This window comes from Anomaloglossus baeobatrachus, chromosome 5, assembly GCF_048569485.1.
Source record: "Anomaloglossus baeobatrachus isolate aAnoBae1 chromosome 5, aAnoBae1.hap1, whole genome shotgun sequence".
Taxonomy (NCBI): domain Eukaryota; kingdom Metazoa; phylum Chordata; class Amphibia; order Anura; family Aromobatidae; genus Anomaloglossus; species Anomaloglossus baeobatrachus.
Window position 1 is genome coordinate 58,186,220 of NC_134357.1, and position 17,061 is coordinate 58,203,280.

The 17,061-nt window shown below is 50.4% G+C and overlaps 1 protein-coding gene across 1 annotated transcript in view; it reads left to right on the forward strand.

The window, feature by feature from the left end:
* The window catches only part of LOC142313283 (glutathione S-transferase omega-1-like), a 32,808-nt gene extending 29,703 nt beyond the window's left edge, over nt 1-3,105 (forward strand). Inside the window, exon 5 of the mRNA XM_075352277.1 lies at nt 1,412-3,105. Within this exon, the coding sequence (XP_075208392.1) occupies nt 1,412-1,511 (100 nt within the window). The 3' untranslated portion in view covers nt 1,512-3,105. The remainder of the gene's footprint in view (nt 1-1,411) is intronic.
* Nucleotides 3,106-17,061: the final 13,956 nt, after the last annotated feature.

Here is a 17,061-nt window from a genome sequence, read left to right on the forward strand (position 1 = left end):
TAAAATCGTGATAGGAAAGGTGATGGTAATATCTCCCACCTGGGACCTCCAAGGGTGAAGATATCTGAAAAGTTGGGTATCTCATACATTCTGAAGGGCCAGGACATCCCACAAACAGCCCCCACAAGGTTACCCAGGGGAGGCATGTGGGAGGAACTTTTTGTTAAGTACAGAAGTTTGAATTTACTCCTTGTTCAATACCAGGAAGGTACATTGCCGTGTAGGACTGTTACACGTTCCATTGGAGTTCTTCCCTCCCTAAATTTGAAGCCATTGCTGTGACATCAGGTTTAGTCAATGACTTAGTGTATTGTTTTGTCCTCTTTGTACTATCTTTTGTATATTTTTATAAATACTGCCTACTTTTGGATTAAGTATATACAATTTAATAGCTTCAGTCCTCTTGTTCTATAAACGCATCCCCAAAGCCATACTCTGCCTATAACAAGTGTTCAATCGGCCTCTATAAGCGATTGGTGGTTGCAGCTAGTAGCTTTTCTTGGGTTATTGTGGAACTTTACAGACAGACTGTACAGAGGTATATATAAATATATATATATATATATATATATATATATATATATTCGATGAGTTGGAATCGGTTGTATATATACTATACACTCACTGTGAGCTCCCTAATAATCGCCTAGTAGTGAAAACACTGCAACCTTGTCTATTAATTGTGATTCATTTGCGTAACTGTGCTAACATTAGGGGGCAGCAGAGTGCTGATCATGACAATTGGTGGCAGGGGTGGATTTATCTATGTGCTCTCCCGGGCTGTCTCCGTGACAAATACAGTAGCCGCCTATTTTCATGTATAGTATAGTATAATTTAGGAACTAAAAATATAATATTACTTTTTAGAATATTTCTTGTATAATTTTCCAGATTATTCTGGTGTGATTCTTTTTTCTCATTGCATTTTTTTTCTTCAAATTCTACTGCATTTTTGCTTGTACAATCAATGTAAATATATTAAAAAGTTGATTTATAAAAATAATGCTATTGTATAGTGTCACGCTCCCCGGGTCCTCACCCCCGCTCCCCGGCTCACCTGCCACGCTCCCCGCTCTCCAGCCTCCGGTGCCCGTCCTTCCCAGGCCCCCTGGTCTCCGATCCCGGCGCCCGACGGCTTCCCAGGCCCTGGCCGGCTCCCCTGCGTCCTCCTCGCAGCCTCCTTCCCTGGCTTCTGGCACCCGGGCGGCGCGCATGCGCATTAGGGCGCGCGCGCGGTCACTGACCCTTTCTTAAAGGGCCAGCGTCCATTAAACAGGAAATGAGGCTAAACAGGTACAGGGTATATAGGGGGTTATTGTCCAAGGGGGCGGGGCCTGATCTTCGTGTTTCCTAAGCTAGGAGTCAGGTCTCCTGGTGTTTCTGTGCATGTACTTACCTCTCTCTCTCGTAGAGCCGTGCCTGCCTCGCCATCCAGTCCTGCCGTATCCCGAACCCCGAACGCTGTCCATCTGCCAGCTGACAGTCCGCACCATCCCGGATCCCTGCGGTGACTCATCACCTCGCTCCAAAGGTTCCGGACCCCGCCTGACACCATCTCGGCTTCCGAACCAGAGCTGCGTCACCCGGACTACCACCCGTGACTCCGTGGTCCCAGGGACTTCTCCGCTATACTCGTGTGCACGGACTGTTCTGCTGTTTATAGTGCCCCAGCTACCGGACTCTTTACTACCATCTAGGAGTTCGGCCCAGTGGATCCACCTCCTGGGTCTGCCCGTCCACCTGGCCCTGACATATAGCCATATATTCTTGATTTCATTATTCACTACAGATATAGTTATTATAGATCGATGTGAAGAAATGCTGTATATACTCCTAATCACCCTCATCTTGCACAAATAGTATAAAAAAATGGCACTAGGCCTTTCACTGTTCCATCATATAAGGTAACGAGGCGCTTGCATATATACAGTAGCTACACTGTGGAAAGTTATTCAAACCATCACCTAAAATTCAAAAGGATCCCCTATGCCTGTGCTAACTAGAGAGCCCTTTACAGATATCTGCTGCTGTGTTTTCCTTACTATTCCCCAACTTGGTAGCACACCAGATTTTTGGTAAGGGTGTCATGTCAACTCATCCTGTTCTAGGTATTCAAAAATATGATTATCTGCAGCGGTCAGGTGTCTTTACCAGTGCATCATAGGATGTTGTATGGTGACACGCTGCTCAAAGTCACCTAACTGCTGCAGCCAATCACAGGCTGCAGCAGTCGTGCAGGTAGCAACTTCCTGTTTCTGCGCTGCATCAGGTTTGGTGCCTGTAGGTTTGTATAACTGAGTTTATCATGTTTTACATATAAAGATCCTTAGGCAAAGCTTTGTTTTCCACTGACAACCCCTTTAAGGCCTCTTTCACACGTTCGTGAAAAACCAGGCACGTTTTTTACAGACATGTCAGAGGTGCGTTTTGCCCTCCGTGAGCCGTGTTTATGGGCTATGTGTGTTCTCCGTGTGTTCTCCATGATAACACACGAAGAACGGGAACTTTCTGCTCACCTGTCCCTGGCGTCGCTGTCCGTGGTGCTGCTCTTCGGTCTCGGTCCTGCCGACTCCCCGCTGCTGCTGCTTCCGGCCGCAGTGAAGTGAATATGCAATGAGCATAATGAGCGAGGGTCGGAACCAAGTGACAGCAACGGCAGAGACTGCAGGGCTGGAGAAGGTGAGTAAAGTTTTGTTTTTTTTTTCTCACAGACACGTCTTTTCTCTGGTGTGTGTCACATGGAACACATCCGTGTGGTCTGTTTGCGTTACGTGTGACACGTTTGTGTTACGTGTGACACCCGTGATGCCGGAGAGAAAACGGACATGTCGGTGTGAGAAACACACGGACACACGTAAGTACGGAACGGACACACGTTCCGTGCGCAAATACTTATGTGTGTCCAAAACTATAGGAATACATAGGTCTACGTGTGTACGTGTCTCCGGTACGTGAGAAAACTGCCAAACACGTACCAGAGGCACGTATGTGTGAAAGAGGCCTAAAAGACATAGCAGAGTATTTGCAATCAAGTGCCGTTGGGGACTAATACAAAAAAAGATGAAACTATTAGAAAAAAATATATATATATATATTATTTATTGCCGTGTCTGAATAAAAAGTCTAAAATTAAAAAATATATCAATTCGTGTCCAAGATGCTCTGAATTCAACTATCTCTAAAGGCCGCTTTACACACTGCGATATCGGTACCGATATCGCCAGCGTGCGTACCCGCCCCCATCAGTTGTGCGACACGGGCAAATCTCTGCCCGTGTCGCACAACATCGCCCGGACCCGTCACACGGACTTACCTTCCCTGAGACGTCGCTGTGACCGGCGAACCACCTCCTTTCTAAGGGGGTGGTTCGTTCAGCGTCACAGCAGCGTCACTGAACCGCCGCCCAATAGAAGCGGAGGGGCGGAGATGAGCGAGACGAACATCCCGCCCACCTCCTTCCTTCCGCATTGTGGCCGGGAGGCAGGTAAGGTGAGGTTCCTCGTTCCTGCGGTGTCACACGGAGCGATGTGTGCTGCCGCAGGAACGAGGAACAACTTCGTTACTGCTGCAGTAACGATATTTGAGAATGGACCCCCATGTCACCGATGAGCGATTTTGCACGTTTTTGCGACGATGCAAAATCGCTCATAGGTGTGACACGCAACGGCATCGCTAAAGCGTCCGGATGTGCGTCACAAATTTCGTGACCCCAACGAGATCACTGTAGCGATCTCGTAGCGTGTAAAGCCCGCTTTAGACTATTGAGCTCTGATCCTTACCTATCTGATGATATTAGGAAAGGTTAAGTAAATCACAGTCAAAATGTTAGGTAATGTTAATTAGGAATCATTATTGATAATACTGATTAGAGATCATTCTTTCAGATTCGCAGTGGTGTGGCTATGTGGGTGTAAAAGTCACATTTTCCATTGAGCCATGGTACTCTGTTGAGCCCGAAGCCCAGATAACAAGTGTTCTACTATAGCACATGATGGTTGTGACGTGGACTGAATTGCATTTCTTATTTGGCCTCTAGAATTGTATATTACATCCAGTTACATGGTGCAGAATCTAAACAGCTCTATAAAGTAATGAAATGTGCTTGGAAGACGGCCCAAATTCCTCTCGAATACCACAAAGCTCAGAGAGTCAAACCGGTCTGCATTGTACAAAGCGCAATTATAGGAATAAGATACCACATCAAAGCAGCACCAACAGCGACGGGCACAGAGCCACGTGGGGATTGCTTTCGCTTTCTAGTGTCATATACATACATTTTATGTTCCTCACGTTTGTAGGAAGTGTATTCTGCTCTCTTGTCATTTAAAGAGAATCTGTCACCACTTTTTTTTAAGGTATTTTTAGTTATTAATATGGGTATACAGGTGGCTTAATGGTAAAATTAGCCATACCTGTACGCCTCCTGGATGGTCGGTCGTTTTGGAAAAATCATCTTTTATATCTTCTATCTTCCAGGCTATGGGGCATGCGCTGCCCGGAGGATAAAGGCCACTTTACACGCTGCGACATCGCTCAAGCGATCTCTTTGGGGTCACGGATTTTGTGACGCACATCCGGTTGCTTTAGCGATGTCTTTGCGTGTGACACCTATGAGCGATTTTGAATCGTCGCAAAAACGGTCAAAATCGGTCATCGGTGACATCCCCCCCTATTCTCGAATATCGCTGCTGCTCGGTGTACGAAGTAGTTCGTCACTCCTGCGGCAGCACACATCGCTATATGTGACACCGCAGGAACGAGGAACCTCTCCTTACCTGCGGCCGGCTGCAATGAGGAAGGAAAGAGGTGGGCGGGATGTTACGTCCCGCTCATCTCCGCCCCTCCACTTCTATTGGGCAGCGGTTCGGTGACGCTGCTGTGATGTCGCTGTGACGCTGAACGAACCACCCCCTTAGAAAGGAGGCGGTTCACCGGTCACAGCGACGTCGCAGAGCAGGTATGTGCGTGTGACGCTGCCGTAGCAATAATGTTCGCTACGGCAGCAATCACATGATATCGCATGTACAATGGGGGCGGGTGCTTTTGCGCTCGACATCACTAGCAATTGCTAGCAATGTCGTAGCGTGTAAAGCGGCCTTTAGACTGCCCTTGGTCTTCATAATACAGGATTCCTCCTCCCCTTCTTATCCAACTATTGAGTCTGTCTTTATTGGGACAGGGGTGGTAGGTTGGTAGGCATGGTGGAGTGCACAAGAGAATGGAAAGGCATTTCGACCATCAAATAATTGAAAATACCAGCATCATTTAGTACTTAGGCCAGTTTCACACATCCATGTTTTGTGGTCCATATTCAGACAGTAATATACACACTGGCCATGGTTTCCTGACTCAAACATTGCAGCTTCATATATGCCGAGTTCAAGTCAGGAAACTCAAATATAGGGTATGGTTCTACTTGCGCATAGTGAGAGCATCAGAAGTGATATGCTAATGACCTTCTGCTGCGAGCGTCAGCCGAGGGTCATGCGACTGTGATGCGATCTTGCGATCGTATCACTGCTGGGGAGCAGAGGGAAGGAGCACTTTCTCACCATCTCCTCCGCTGCCTGTTTCTGCGTATGTGGCGCCCTGGACAAGCCAGGTCGTCACAGGTACTGCAACAACACACCCCACACTCCGGCTAGGCACACCGAAGTCAGGCAAAAATCCTTGTTGCCTCCCTCCAGGGGCTGATGTCCACACCAGGGGGTGGAGCCAGGCGGTTGGCCCCACCCACCGAGGAGTTTACAGTCCTGGAGGCAGGAAAAGGCAGTTAGTTCAGTTTTAGGAGTGGAAAAGGGAAGTGGTAGTAGAGGAGACTCACCGTGTCCGGGTGCGTGGCCCGGGCACATACAGCAAGGTTGTCAGACGGTGGTGACCGTCTGCAGGCGAGGCAGATTGACGTGAACCATAAGGACCGGGGATGGGCGGTGGCCCGCCGGTACCGGATCGGGGAGCGAAGAGAAGCCAGCACCATTCGGCAGGGCCTACGGACCCTGACCAGGCTTGGAGTCGCCGTAAAACCGATCAAATCCGTTAGCGGAGGGAACCTCCGGGGTTTCCCAGCAGTCAAGACCCGATTCAAGGCAACAGCTCAAACTGTGAAGGGAAATACAGTCACCGCCAAGGCTACAGTTCCCAGGGCCAGAGCCTGCGGGCAAAAGGGGCTCCCTCAGCATCCATCCAAGCTGGGGAGCGGGTTACCGGTGGGAAGCCACCAGAACCAAGAACACAACACAGGTGCAGGGAAAGGCAGTCACCGCCAACCTACCGGGAGAAGAACCACCGCAGCCGTCTGTGGGACCCGTCCATCCAGCCGTTTGTTTTACCTGAGACTTTGTGTTCATCATTGGCTGAGTGAGTACCACTGTCCCGTGCGGTACCGCGCTGCCCCCGCGACCCTGCACCTCACCAGGTCCCGTAACCCACCTGCCATCCTCCCCTTACCGGGCCCCGGGACAACCAACCCCCACCTACCCACGGAGGGGAAAAACAACATCCAAGCTGCTCCCTGTCATCGCTCCCGGGATCCCCATCCAGAGCAGCGGTGGTGTCACAACCTCACCACAACCGTGGGTGGCGTCACGGACAATAAATCCCCAAAATCATTCCCCTTTTCACTCACGGGCGAGGAGCGCTGCTTGAGTCCCCGGGATCCGGCCCACCGCTCGAGCCACCACCGAGCAGCAGCAGCAGCAGCAGCCGGACCCGAGCAGTGGGTGAGCACAGCGTCCCCGCCCGCGACACGTACATCGCACTGCAGTCGGATGACATTCGAGTGCGGTTCGATGTTTTACACACACCCATAGACTTGTATGGGGGTGCGTGAGCCGAGAATCGCTGCCAAACACAGCGTTTCTCATGGCATATGGCATTAGTAATCAATCGCAGATGGACACTGCTCCATAGTTTTGCAGTGGTGCGAGTGCAGTCCAATGTTTTTTTCGGATTGCACTTGTCCATGCAAAACGCAAGTGGAACCGTACCCTTAGGCTGGTTTCAGACATCCGTGTTTCAGGTATGTGTGATATCAGGTTTTAACACAGATACCACACATAACCATGTTATTCTATAGAGTTACAAGATAAGGCAGAAAAGGGGTTAATGCTGCGCATCAGCCAAATGAAGACGTATAATGTTGCTGAAGATGAGTATTCTTTTATTTCATAGGTCTACGCGTTTCAAGGTGACAACCTCTTCCTCAGGACCAGTGCCATTTACACGCTGCGACATCGCTAACGATATATCGTCAGGGTCACGGTGTTTGTGACGCACATCCGGCGTCGTTAGCGATATCACAGCGTGTAACACCTATGTGCGACCTTAAATGATCGCAAAAGAGGCAAAAATCGTTGGTCTGTGATACGTCATTCATTTACCAAAAATCGGTGTCTGGTCAGTAGCGAGGTTGTTTGTCGTTCCTGCGGCAGCACAAATAGCTATTTGTGACACTGCAGGAACGAGGAACAACCTCGTACCTGCGGCCGCACGCAATGAGGAAGGAAGGAGGTGGGCGGGATGTTCGTTCCGCTCATCTCCGCCCCTCCGCTTCTATTGGACGGCTGCCGTGTGACGTCGCTGTGACGCCGCACGAAACGCCCCCTTAGAAAGGCGGCGGTTTGCCGGCCACAGCCACGTCGCAGGGAAGGTAAGTCCTTGTAACGGGTGTAAGCGATGTTGTGCGCCACGGGCAGCAATTTGCCCGTGACGCACAACAGACGGGGGCGGGTGCGCTCGCTAGCGAGATCGCAGCGTGTAAATCACCCTTTGTCTGTGCATTCTATGTGAGTATGGTCCATCAAACATGGATGTGTGAAATTATCACTATACCTGCAGGTAGATAATGTTTTTTTGGGGGACAGGGGAAGGAGAGGGGGTTGCAGACAGATTCCCCTTTAACAATATTTAGCTGCTGATAGTGTGGCGCCCCTGACCTGGTCAGGCACCACTGAGTACTGCACCCATGCTGGGGACAGTACAATACAGGTAATCCAGAAGGCTGACCGAGGTGTGACTACACAGGCGCATAGTGATCAGGTCTCACACATGTACCTTTGAGAGGACCCCTGGGGATCCCAGGAGGGGGCAAAGCCTTCACCTCCACTTGAGGAGTGGAGGGGGCGAAGCCTCCATCTCCACTCAAGGGGTGTGGTAGAGAGCCTGGTTGCTAGGTGGCGTAGGCAGGCACAAAGGGGAAAAGAGAAGGAGGAGTCTGAAGCAGAGAGTGGAGGAGTGAGGAGCATGGCAGTGGAGCTCAGACAGGAGCAGCAGTGCAGGTCCCACGAGTGAGCCAGTTTAGTGTGCAGTCCAGGAAGAGCAGAAGCAGACCCTGGAGCTGTTGCAGTCTAACAGCGTCCGCGCAGTGACTACCGACGGGGGAGAACGGTCACCTGGTAGTGCTGCCCGAACACCACACACAGCTAGAGAGAGCAGCGTAGTGGAAAGTACGGAGACTGTCAGGGAGTACCAGGCCCAAACGGGCGGCAGATCCCGATGCGGGGATAGATCCACCTTTCCTTGCTAAACCTGCCGGTGTGGGGCCCTTAAAGCCCACGCCACAACACCACAAAAGCCGCAGCCACGTAGCCACAGTTAGGGCCCATAGTTCACAGGAGGCAAGCAGCTGGAGTGATCTGGTCCAGGCGACAAGCAAACGGCAAACAAACGAGGGGAGCAGCTACTTCCCTGGGTGACCCCCATAGGGACTAAAAGTCGGGGTTACCACAAACCACAGAAGGGCTAAGGAAGGCGAGTCGGTAGCCACCCTCATCAGTCAGCCTGAAGGATACCTGGTTCCAGCCTGGTTCATCCCAGCTACGCCCGGGTTACTCACCCTGCCATCAACAGTGAGTAAAACCCCTGAAAGACATTCTGCTTGTGTGGAGTTATTCTGCGCCTTGTGGTTCTACACACCTACACAGGGCCCTGGGGCTTGCCTCACTCTCAGGAGGCTATTACAACTGGCTGCACCCACCATCAGCCCCAGGCATCCCTTAACCTGCAGTGGCGGTCCCCACTGACCGCAATTCTGAGAGTGGCGTCACGACAATCCTAAATAGAAGATCTCCTACCTGTGACAAGATCCAGCTACGTGGAGTCCCTGAAGGTAATGCACCGACACAACACTGGAGGGGCTTCACATCTGGCGTCACGAACAGGATAAGGACTAGACCTGTTCAGACAGGTGACCATGTGCCTGGGCGGTCCGCTTGGAAAATTGGAAGCGCCGCCATATTGCCACCATGAAAAACGCGCTGAAAAACAACAGCAGCCCGCGCTGGGAGAAGTTACCGCCCACGAAGAGGTGTGGCTACCCAGAGATCCCCTGCAGAGTCCTGACCTCGCAAGTGAAGAGAGCGGAGGCGTTCAGAGACGTCGGGACAGAAAGGGAGCCAGGAGCCTGCTGCTGGAAGAGGCAGAGCAGAAACTGAAGAGCCTGCTACTGGAGGCAGCGACGAGTCCGCTGCTGGGAAATCGTGCAGAAGAAGGCGCAGAGGAAATGGCGTCTGAACGCAGAGGCCCAGAACCAGGCTCCGCTGCCTGGTGGTATCGGGAGCTTGCCCAGTTCTGCGACCGACTGGAGGCCAGGGTCGTAGAGCAGATCAGAGAGGAACGCACGGAGCTTCTGGAGATGGCTGCAGCGGTTCAGGCCTACCAGGGGAGAGCCACGCGACGAGTGCCAGACCGAGCGGCGACGACTCAGACCCCGATGGTGCCACCGATGGGTGAGTCCAGTGTTGCCCCTGCCAGCGCGAGTGCCCCGACCCCTGCTGCCACGCCCGCGGTCCCTGAAGAGGCGCCCGGCGCGGCGACGCTGGACCAGGCCGCAGCAGCGATGCCCTGCCCGGCCCGCCAAGCTCAGGCCGCCGCAGCGATACCTTGCCCGGCCCGCAAAGATCCGGCTGCCACCGCGACCCTCATCCATGCCGCGGGTGTGACGCTGACCCAGGCCGCCGCCTTGCTAGGCCCGGCCCGCCAAGAACCGGCCACAGTAGCGATGCCCGCTAAGACTCCAGCTGCGACCCTGAGTGAGACTGCGACAGCAACGCTGATCCAGGCCGCCGCCATGTCAGGCGCGGCCCGCCAAGACCAGGCCGCCGCCATGTCAGGCGCGGCCCGCCAAGACAAGAATGTACCACTGTTTACCCCGGCCTGCAAGGCCAGAGCAGACACCGCTCCCCAGTCTAAGGAAGTCCCTACTAGGAAGTCCCTGATAGGAGAGGACCCCGAATACTGGAAGCTGAAGGCTGACCTAGAGGCCCAGTTCCCACAAGAGATGGTGGATCGGTATCTGCTCCCTCCGCACACCCCCAAGGCGACTTCTGCAGCAACCACGCCAAAGAGTCCCCAGCCCGGGCCTGCTGATGACCACCCATCCCCGGCGCTGCCACAACAGGAGTGCTCCGAAGAACTAAGGGGGAGAGGAGGCCAGGAAGCTGAGGAGCTGACCCCGGAGCCATCAGCAGTGGATCCATGCCCAGAGCCAGAGATGCTGCCGTATTCCCGCTGGGATGAAGAGGAAGAGTTGCCTAGAAACCTCACCTGGGGGCCTGCAGGCAGTGAAGTAACAACCCAGCAGAACCCAGCCCGTAGGACACGGCGCCGTAGCAGAACCAAGCTTTCCCCTGCACCGCAGTCTCCAGAGCAGAAAGACGAAGTCATGGCCAGAGACTTGGAAGAGAAACGGTTCCTGAGAAGGGCCAAATCCCAGGTTAGAGGTCCACTTTGTCGTGGTGTAGTAGAGGATTTCAGTTTGAAGAGTGGATATGGTTTCATAGTAGCTCCTGGTATAAAAGAAGGCATATTTGTGAATAGAAGGGATGTTAGAGCCCATTTGCCCAGAGGACATCCGGGAAGGAACTTACAGATGGGAGATACAGTGGAATTCACAATGCATCAGGGAGAAAGAGGATGGTATGCACTTGACGTTACGCCATGTACCAGAGATTCCTATAGCAACCCAGTTGTCTCCATACCACAAGAAAAAGAAACAGATACAGAAGAAGAAAGGAAAGATAAAGGACCCACTGATGAGACTACCTCCGATGATGAGAGAAATGAAGAAAACAACAGGTGCCGCAGCCCTACAGGCCCAAGCCCTGGTAAGGAGGAATCTATGTAAAGTAAAGAAAGAAGTACAGCAAGTTACAGTTTTGACCAGTTTGCAACGTTTACATGTTCAAGAAATGTGCCCACATAAACTAATGTGAGAAACCCATAAACCTTAAGGCTATGAACTGGCTATAGCCACAAACTCTCGCAGTGTAAATAGTTACCCCAGAGGTACCACCACCAGAGCCAGCCTGTTTAGGGGCTTGGCTCACCTGCAACCAGGGAGCACATCCGTTTATGGGGCCTTGGCTCGCCTGCAACCAGGGAGCATGCCTGTTTATGGGGCCTGGCTCTCCACCACAAAGAGGGTACCTGGTCAGCACCAGCTGTGGAGGCCGCCTCTACATCCTGCCAGAAGAGGCTGAAGGCGCGGCTCCACCAGGCCAGGTATACCCTGAAACCACCAGCCCATGAAAGCCGCCTCTACATCCTGCCAGAAGTGGCTGAAGGCGCGGCCAACGTGAGAGGGTTTTGGGTGGGTTAACGGACTTGTGGGTGGAGGGTGGTGATGTATGGTACCTGGTGGTTTTAAAAGTTTTACCATGTTTTAATGTTTTACGCATTTTAAAATGTTGTCTTGCAGCCCGAGGACGTGCTGGTGATAACTAAGGGGGAATGTGGCGCCCCTGACCTGGTCAGGCACCACTGAGTACTGCACCCATGCTGGGGACAGTACAATACAGGTAATCCAGAAGGCTGACCGAGGTGTGACTACACAGGCGCATAGTGATCAGGTCTCACACATGTACCTTTGAGAGGACCCCTGGGGATCCCAGGAGGGGGGCAAAGCCTTCACCTCCACTTGAGGAGTGGAGGGGGCGAAGCCTCCATCTCCACTCAAGGGGTGTGGTAGAGAGCCTGGTTGCTAGGTGGCGTAGGCAGGCACAAAGGGGAAAAGAGAAGGAGGAGTCTGAAGCAGAGAGTGGAGGAGTGAGGAGCATGGCAGTGGAGCTCAGACAGGAGCAGCAGTGCAGGTCCCACGAGTGAGCCAGTTTAGTGTGCAGTCCAGGAAGAGCAGAAGCAGACCCTGGAGCTGTTGCAGTCTAACAGCGTCCGCGCAGTGACTACCGACGGGGGAGAACGGTCACCTGGTAGTGCTGCCCGAACACCACACACAGCTAGAGAGAGCAGCGTAGTGGAAAGTACGGAGACTGTCAGGGAGTACCAGGCCCAAACGGGCGGCAGATCCCAATGCGGGGATAGATCCACCTTTCCTTGCTAAACCTGCCGGTGTGGGGCCCTTAAAGCCCACGCCACAACACCACAAAAGCCGCAGCCACGTAGCCACAGTTAGGGCCCATAGTTCACAGGAGGCAAGCAGCTGGAGTGATCTGGTCCAGGCGACAAGCAAACGGCAAACAAACGAGGGGAGCAGCTACTTCCCTGGGTGACCCCCATAGGGACTAAAAGTCGGGGTTACCACAAACCACAGAAGGGCTAAGGAAGGCGAGTCGGTAGCCACCCTCATCAGTCAGCCTGAAGGATACCTGGTTCCAGCCTGGTTCATCCCAGCTACGCCCGGGTTACTCACCCTGCCATCAACAGTGAGTAAAACCCCTGAAAGACATTCTGCTTGTGTGGAGTTATTCTGCGCCTTGTGGTTCTACACACCTACACAGGGCCCTGGGGCTTGCCTCACTCTCAGGAGGCTATTACAACTGGCTGCACCCACCATCAGCCCCAGGCATCCCTTAACCTGCAGTGGCGGTCCCCACTGACCGCAATTCTGAGAGTGGCGTCACGACAATCCTAAATAGAAGATCTCCTACCTGTGACAAGATCCAGCTACGTGGAGTCCCTGAAGGTAATGCACCGACACAACACTGGAGGGGCTTCACAATAGTTATGAAAATCTGTTCTTGTCTAATGTAAATCATCAGTCACAGTGATGGCTGCACTGTATGTTTACTGTACTAGGTGGCGACACAGAAACCACTGCTATAATGTGTATGTACGGTGAATATGCTGAATCACTGTGATGTAGACAAAACTGAAAGGACATATGGATGGCTACAAGATCATCGAGTGCAAAACATTAACATGTCCTTCACTTTGTAATGTTTATTTCATCTGCACACGCCTACATGTATAGATTAAATAATAATTATATAAATTAAAATGACTGAATATAATATACAGCCATATTACACAGTGGGCCTCATTTACCAAAACTGTCTTTGTTGCCCCTAGCAACCAATTACAACACAGACTTTATTTCTTTAACTGTTCTGGCAAAATCTAACATGAGCTGTGATTGGTTCCTAGGGGCAATAGAGACAGTTTTGATAGATGAGGCCTTGTTTATCTGAAATACTAAAGCCGCGTTCCCACCATCAGCTTTTGGTCAGTTTTCATGTTCCAGAATTTCTGCACGTATTATTTAAATTAGGTTACTTGCATTTTTTCATTGCATTTTTGTGTTTTTTTAACATGGGTTTTTATCGCATTTTTGACACTTTGTTTTTTATCTTTTTGGTGTGTCACCCTTTAAGTAAGGCCTCTTTCACGCATCCATGCAAAACACATGTGGCGCCTCTACGGCTTAAGGCACCACAGGGTACTGCACCTCACCCGAGGTGCACTATTCATCTGGTAAACCACCAAAACACATCCAACACATAACACAGGAGATCTTTCACTAGGACTGGGCCAGGGTAGGTGCAGGGGTGGCCATCATGAGGTATGGGACCTCTTGCTCACTAGCTCAGAAACCCGGGAGGCGGGCACTTGCAGGGGAAGTTAGGAGCCATCTCACACACAACTGAGTTAGCACCAGGCGGTGGTCCGCGCCAGGTCAGACTCAGGAGGAGACGTCAGTAAAAAGACACAGACTAGAAAGGGACTCGTGGTCTGGAACTGGAGGCTTGACCCGGGTTCTTAGGAAGAAGGGGGATCCACGGGTTTGCGGGGAGTGCAGCAGGCACCTGTGACCTGTTCCATGGCCCAGGAGCTGGGGTGGAGGAAAGACCATCAGAAAGCACACCCAGAAGGAAACACCGGCCTTGACCTCCGAACTATCCGTGATTGGCTGGAGTCCATAACAGCGGAGCACGGCACGCCAAAGGCGGTGTGACTTCAGTGAGTAAAGAACTTTCACTGCAACCTCTGTGTCGTCCCATCACTGCCGGCGCTCCAATCATCACGCTCCTGCGCCATAAGTGACTACTACTCCCAACATCCTCCCTTGGGCCTGAGCTCTGCCTGTGGAGAACTGTACCATCCGAGCTGCATTATCATCCGCCCCAGAGAAGACCGCCCCAGAGAAGACCCCCCCACAGCGGTGGCTAATACTGGCTGCACACCACAGGTGGCGTCACAAAGACATTCTCCACATCCCAAACCCCCCTATTATTGACACCGACAGGGTCACTGAACCGGGCCAGGCCACTGTGACATCCTGAGCCTACACCGGCATGGTGACGAGTAACCCTCAAGACCCCATGGGTGCGTCGCACACACGGTCCATGGTGTAGCTACGTATGTGTGTGCATGTGTCCTTGTGTGTGTTCAGCGTGTATTGTCACTGTGCTATACGTGTGACATCTGCATAGCACACTGACAGCATGAACTTCTATACTCACCTGTCCATGGTGCTGCTGTGTCTGGCACTGCTGCTGCTTCTGGTCCGAGGTGCAGTGCATATGCAATAAGTGGGGGTTTGAAGTAAGTGACAGCAGTGCTGGAGACATCAGCGCAAGAAAAAGGGGAGTCCAGAAAAGCATTTTATTTCACAGACAGTGTTTTATTCTGTACGTATCACACTGATGTCACATGGAGAACATCAGTATGCAGTCCGTGCGATCCGTGTGACACCCGGCCTGCCGGAGAAAAATGGACATGTCTATATGTGGAGCACACACGTATTCTCCACACGGACACACGGTCCATGGCAACACAAGCAAGTGTTTGCAAACCCATTGATTTTAATGGCTCTACGTGTGCCCGTGTCTCGGATGATCACAGCTTCAAGTCCCCTGAGGGGACTATTAAATACAGTGAAAAGTTTTTCTGTAAAAAAAAAAAAAAAAAAAAAAAAAAAAAAGGTTTTACAAAAATATTGAAAAACAAAAGTTAAAATCACCCCTCCTTTTGCCCCATTAATAAAATAATTAAAAAAAATAAAAAATTCACATATTTGGTATCACTGCATTCAGAAATGTCCGACCTATCAAAATATAAAATAAATTATTCTGATCGGTAAGCGGCGTAATCCCAGATCCCGAAAAATGGCAACAAAAGCAAAACATATTTTTTTCAAAATGTTTGTATTTTTTTCACCTAATAAAAAATAAAAAAAAAACTATATATGTTTGGTATCTGCGTACTCATACTGTCCTGGGAAATCATACTGCCTGGCCAGTTTTACCATATAGTGAACATGGTAAATAAAAAAAACAAAAAACTATTGCGAAATTGCACTTTTTTTTGCAATTTCACAGCACTTGGATTTTTTTTCCTGTTTTCCAGAACAATATGGGGCAAAATGAATGGTGTCATTGAAAAGTACAACTCGTCCCGCAAAAAAACAAGCCCTCATATGGGTATAGGGCTGGAAAAATAAAAAGTTATTGCTCTTGGAAGAAGAAGGGGAGGAAAAAACAAAAAACTTGAAAATGATGGCGGGGCAACTATGGGTTATCATGGCATCGACTGACCTCTTTGTCTGTCATGACGAACTTCCTGAGAACACTGGCTGTGAGTGACATTCATAGGAGATCATGATTTCCACAGTGCTGACGCTGATGCTGATACCCTGCTCTGTCCAGCACAAGCGATCGACCGCTTCACACACATCAAAAAGTGGTGAAAAAAGTTTTTAAAAATCTGAAAAAAAATTCAAATATCCCTTAAAAATAAAGCAATAATAATTAAAGCAAAAATACATATATGCATATTTGGTATTGCTGAGTTTGAAAAAATCCGGTCTATCAAAATATTAAATACATTAATCTGATCGGTAAATGGCGTAATGAGAAAAAATAATCAAAGCGACAAAATTATGTTTCATTGGTTACTGCAATATAGAGCAATAAAAGGGGATGAAAGTATTGTATCTACCCTAAAATGGTAACAGTAAAAATTTCAGCTCAGGGCACAAAAAATAAGCCATCACAAGGCACCAAATCCTAATAAATGAAAACGTTACGATCAATGGAAAATGGCGACAAAAGCAAAAAATGTTTCTAACAAATTTTGGAATTTTTTTTCACCACTTAAATAAAAGAAAACTATACAGGTTTGGTTTCTGTGTACTCGTACTGGCCTGGAGAATCATATTGGACAGTCAGTTTTACCATATAGTGAACATTGTAAACAAAAAAAACCCCCACAAGTATGAAATTGCACTTTTTTTTGCAATTTCAACACTATTGGAATTTTCTTCCCCAGTGCATCACATGATGAAATGAATGATGTCATTCAAAAGCACAACTCGTCCCGCAAAAATAAACCCAAAGCAAAGTTCTCATATGTGTATAGGGACAGTTAAAATAATCTTATTTTTGTTGGAAGGAGGAAAAAAATGAAAGAGCAAGATTGTGGAGGGGTTAAACGTTTTACAGCTGCAGTCCAATGCATTAAATTGAGTTAGCGGTACTTTGCACACTGCGACATCGCTAGCATCGGCTAGCGATGCCGAGCGCGATAGTCCCCGCCCCCGTCACACATGCGATATCTTGTGATAGCTGCCGTAGCGAACATTATCGCACACGCTTCACACGCACATACCTGCCCTGCGACGTCGCTCTGGCCGGCGACCTGCCTCCTTCCTAAGGGGGCGGGTCGTGCGGCGTTGCAGCGACGTCACATGGCAGGCGGCCAATAGAAGCGGAGGGGCGGAGATGAGCGGGATGTAAACATCCCGCCCACCTCCTTCCTTCCGCATAGCCGGTGGAGGCAGGTAAGGAGATAATCCTCGCTCCTGCGGCTTCATACACAGTGATGTGTGCT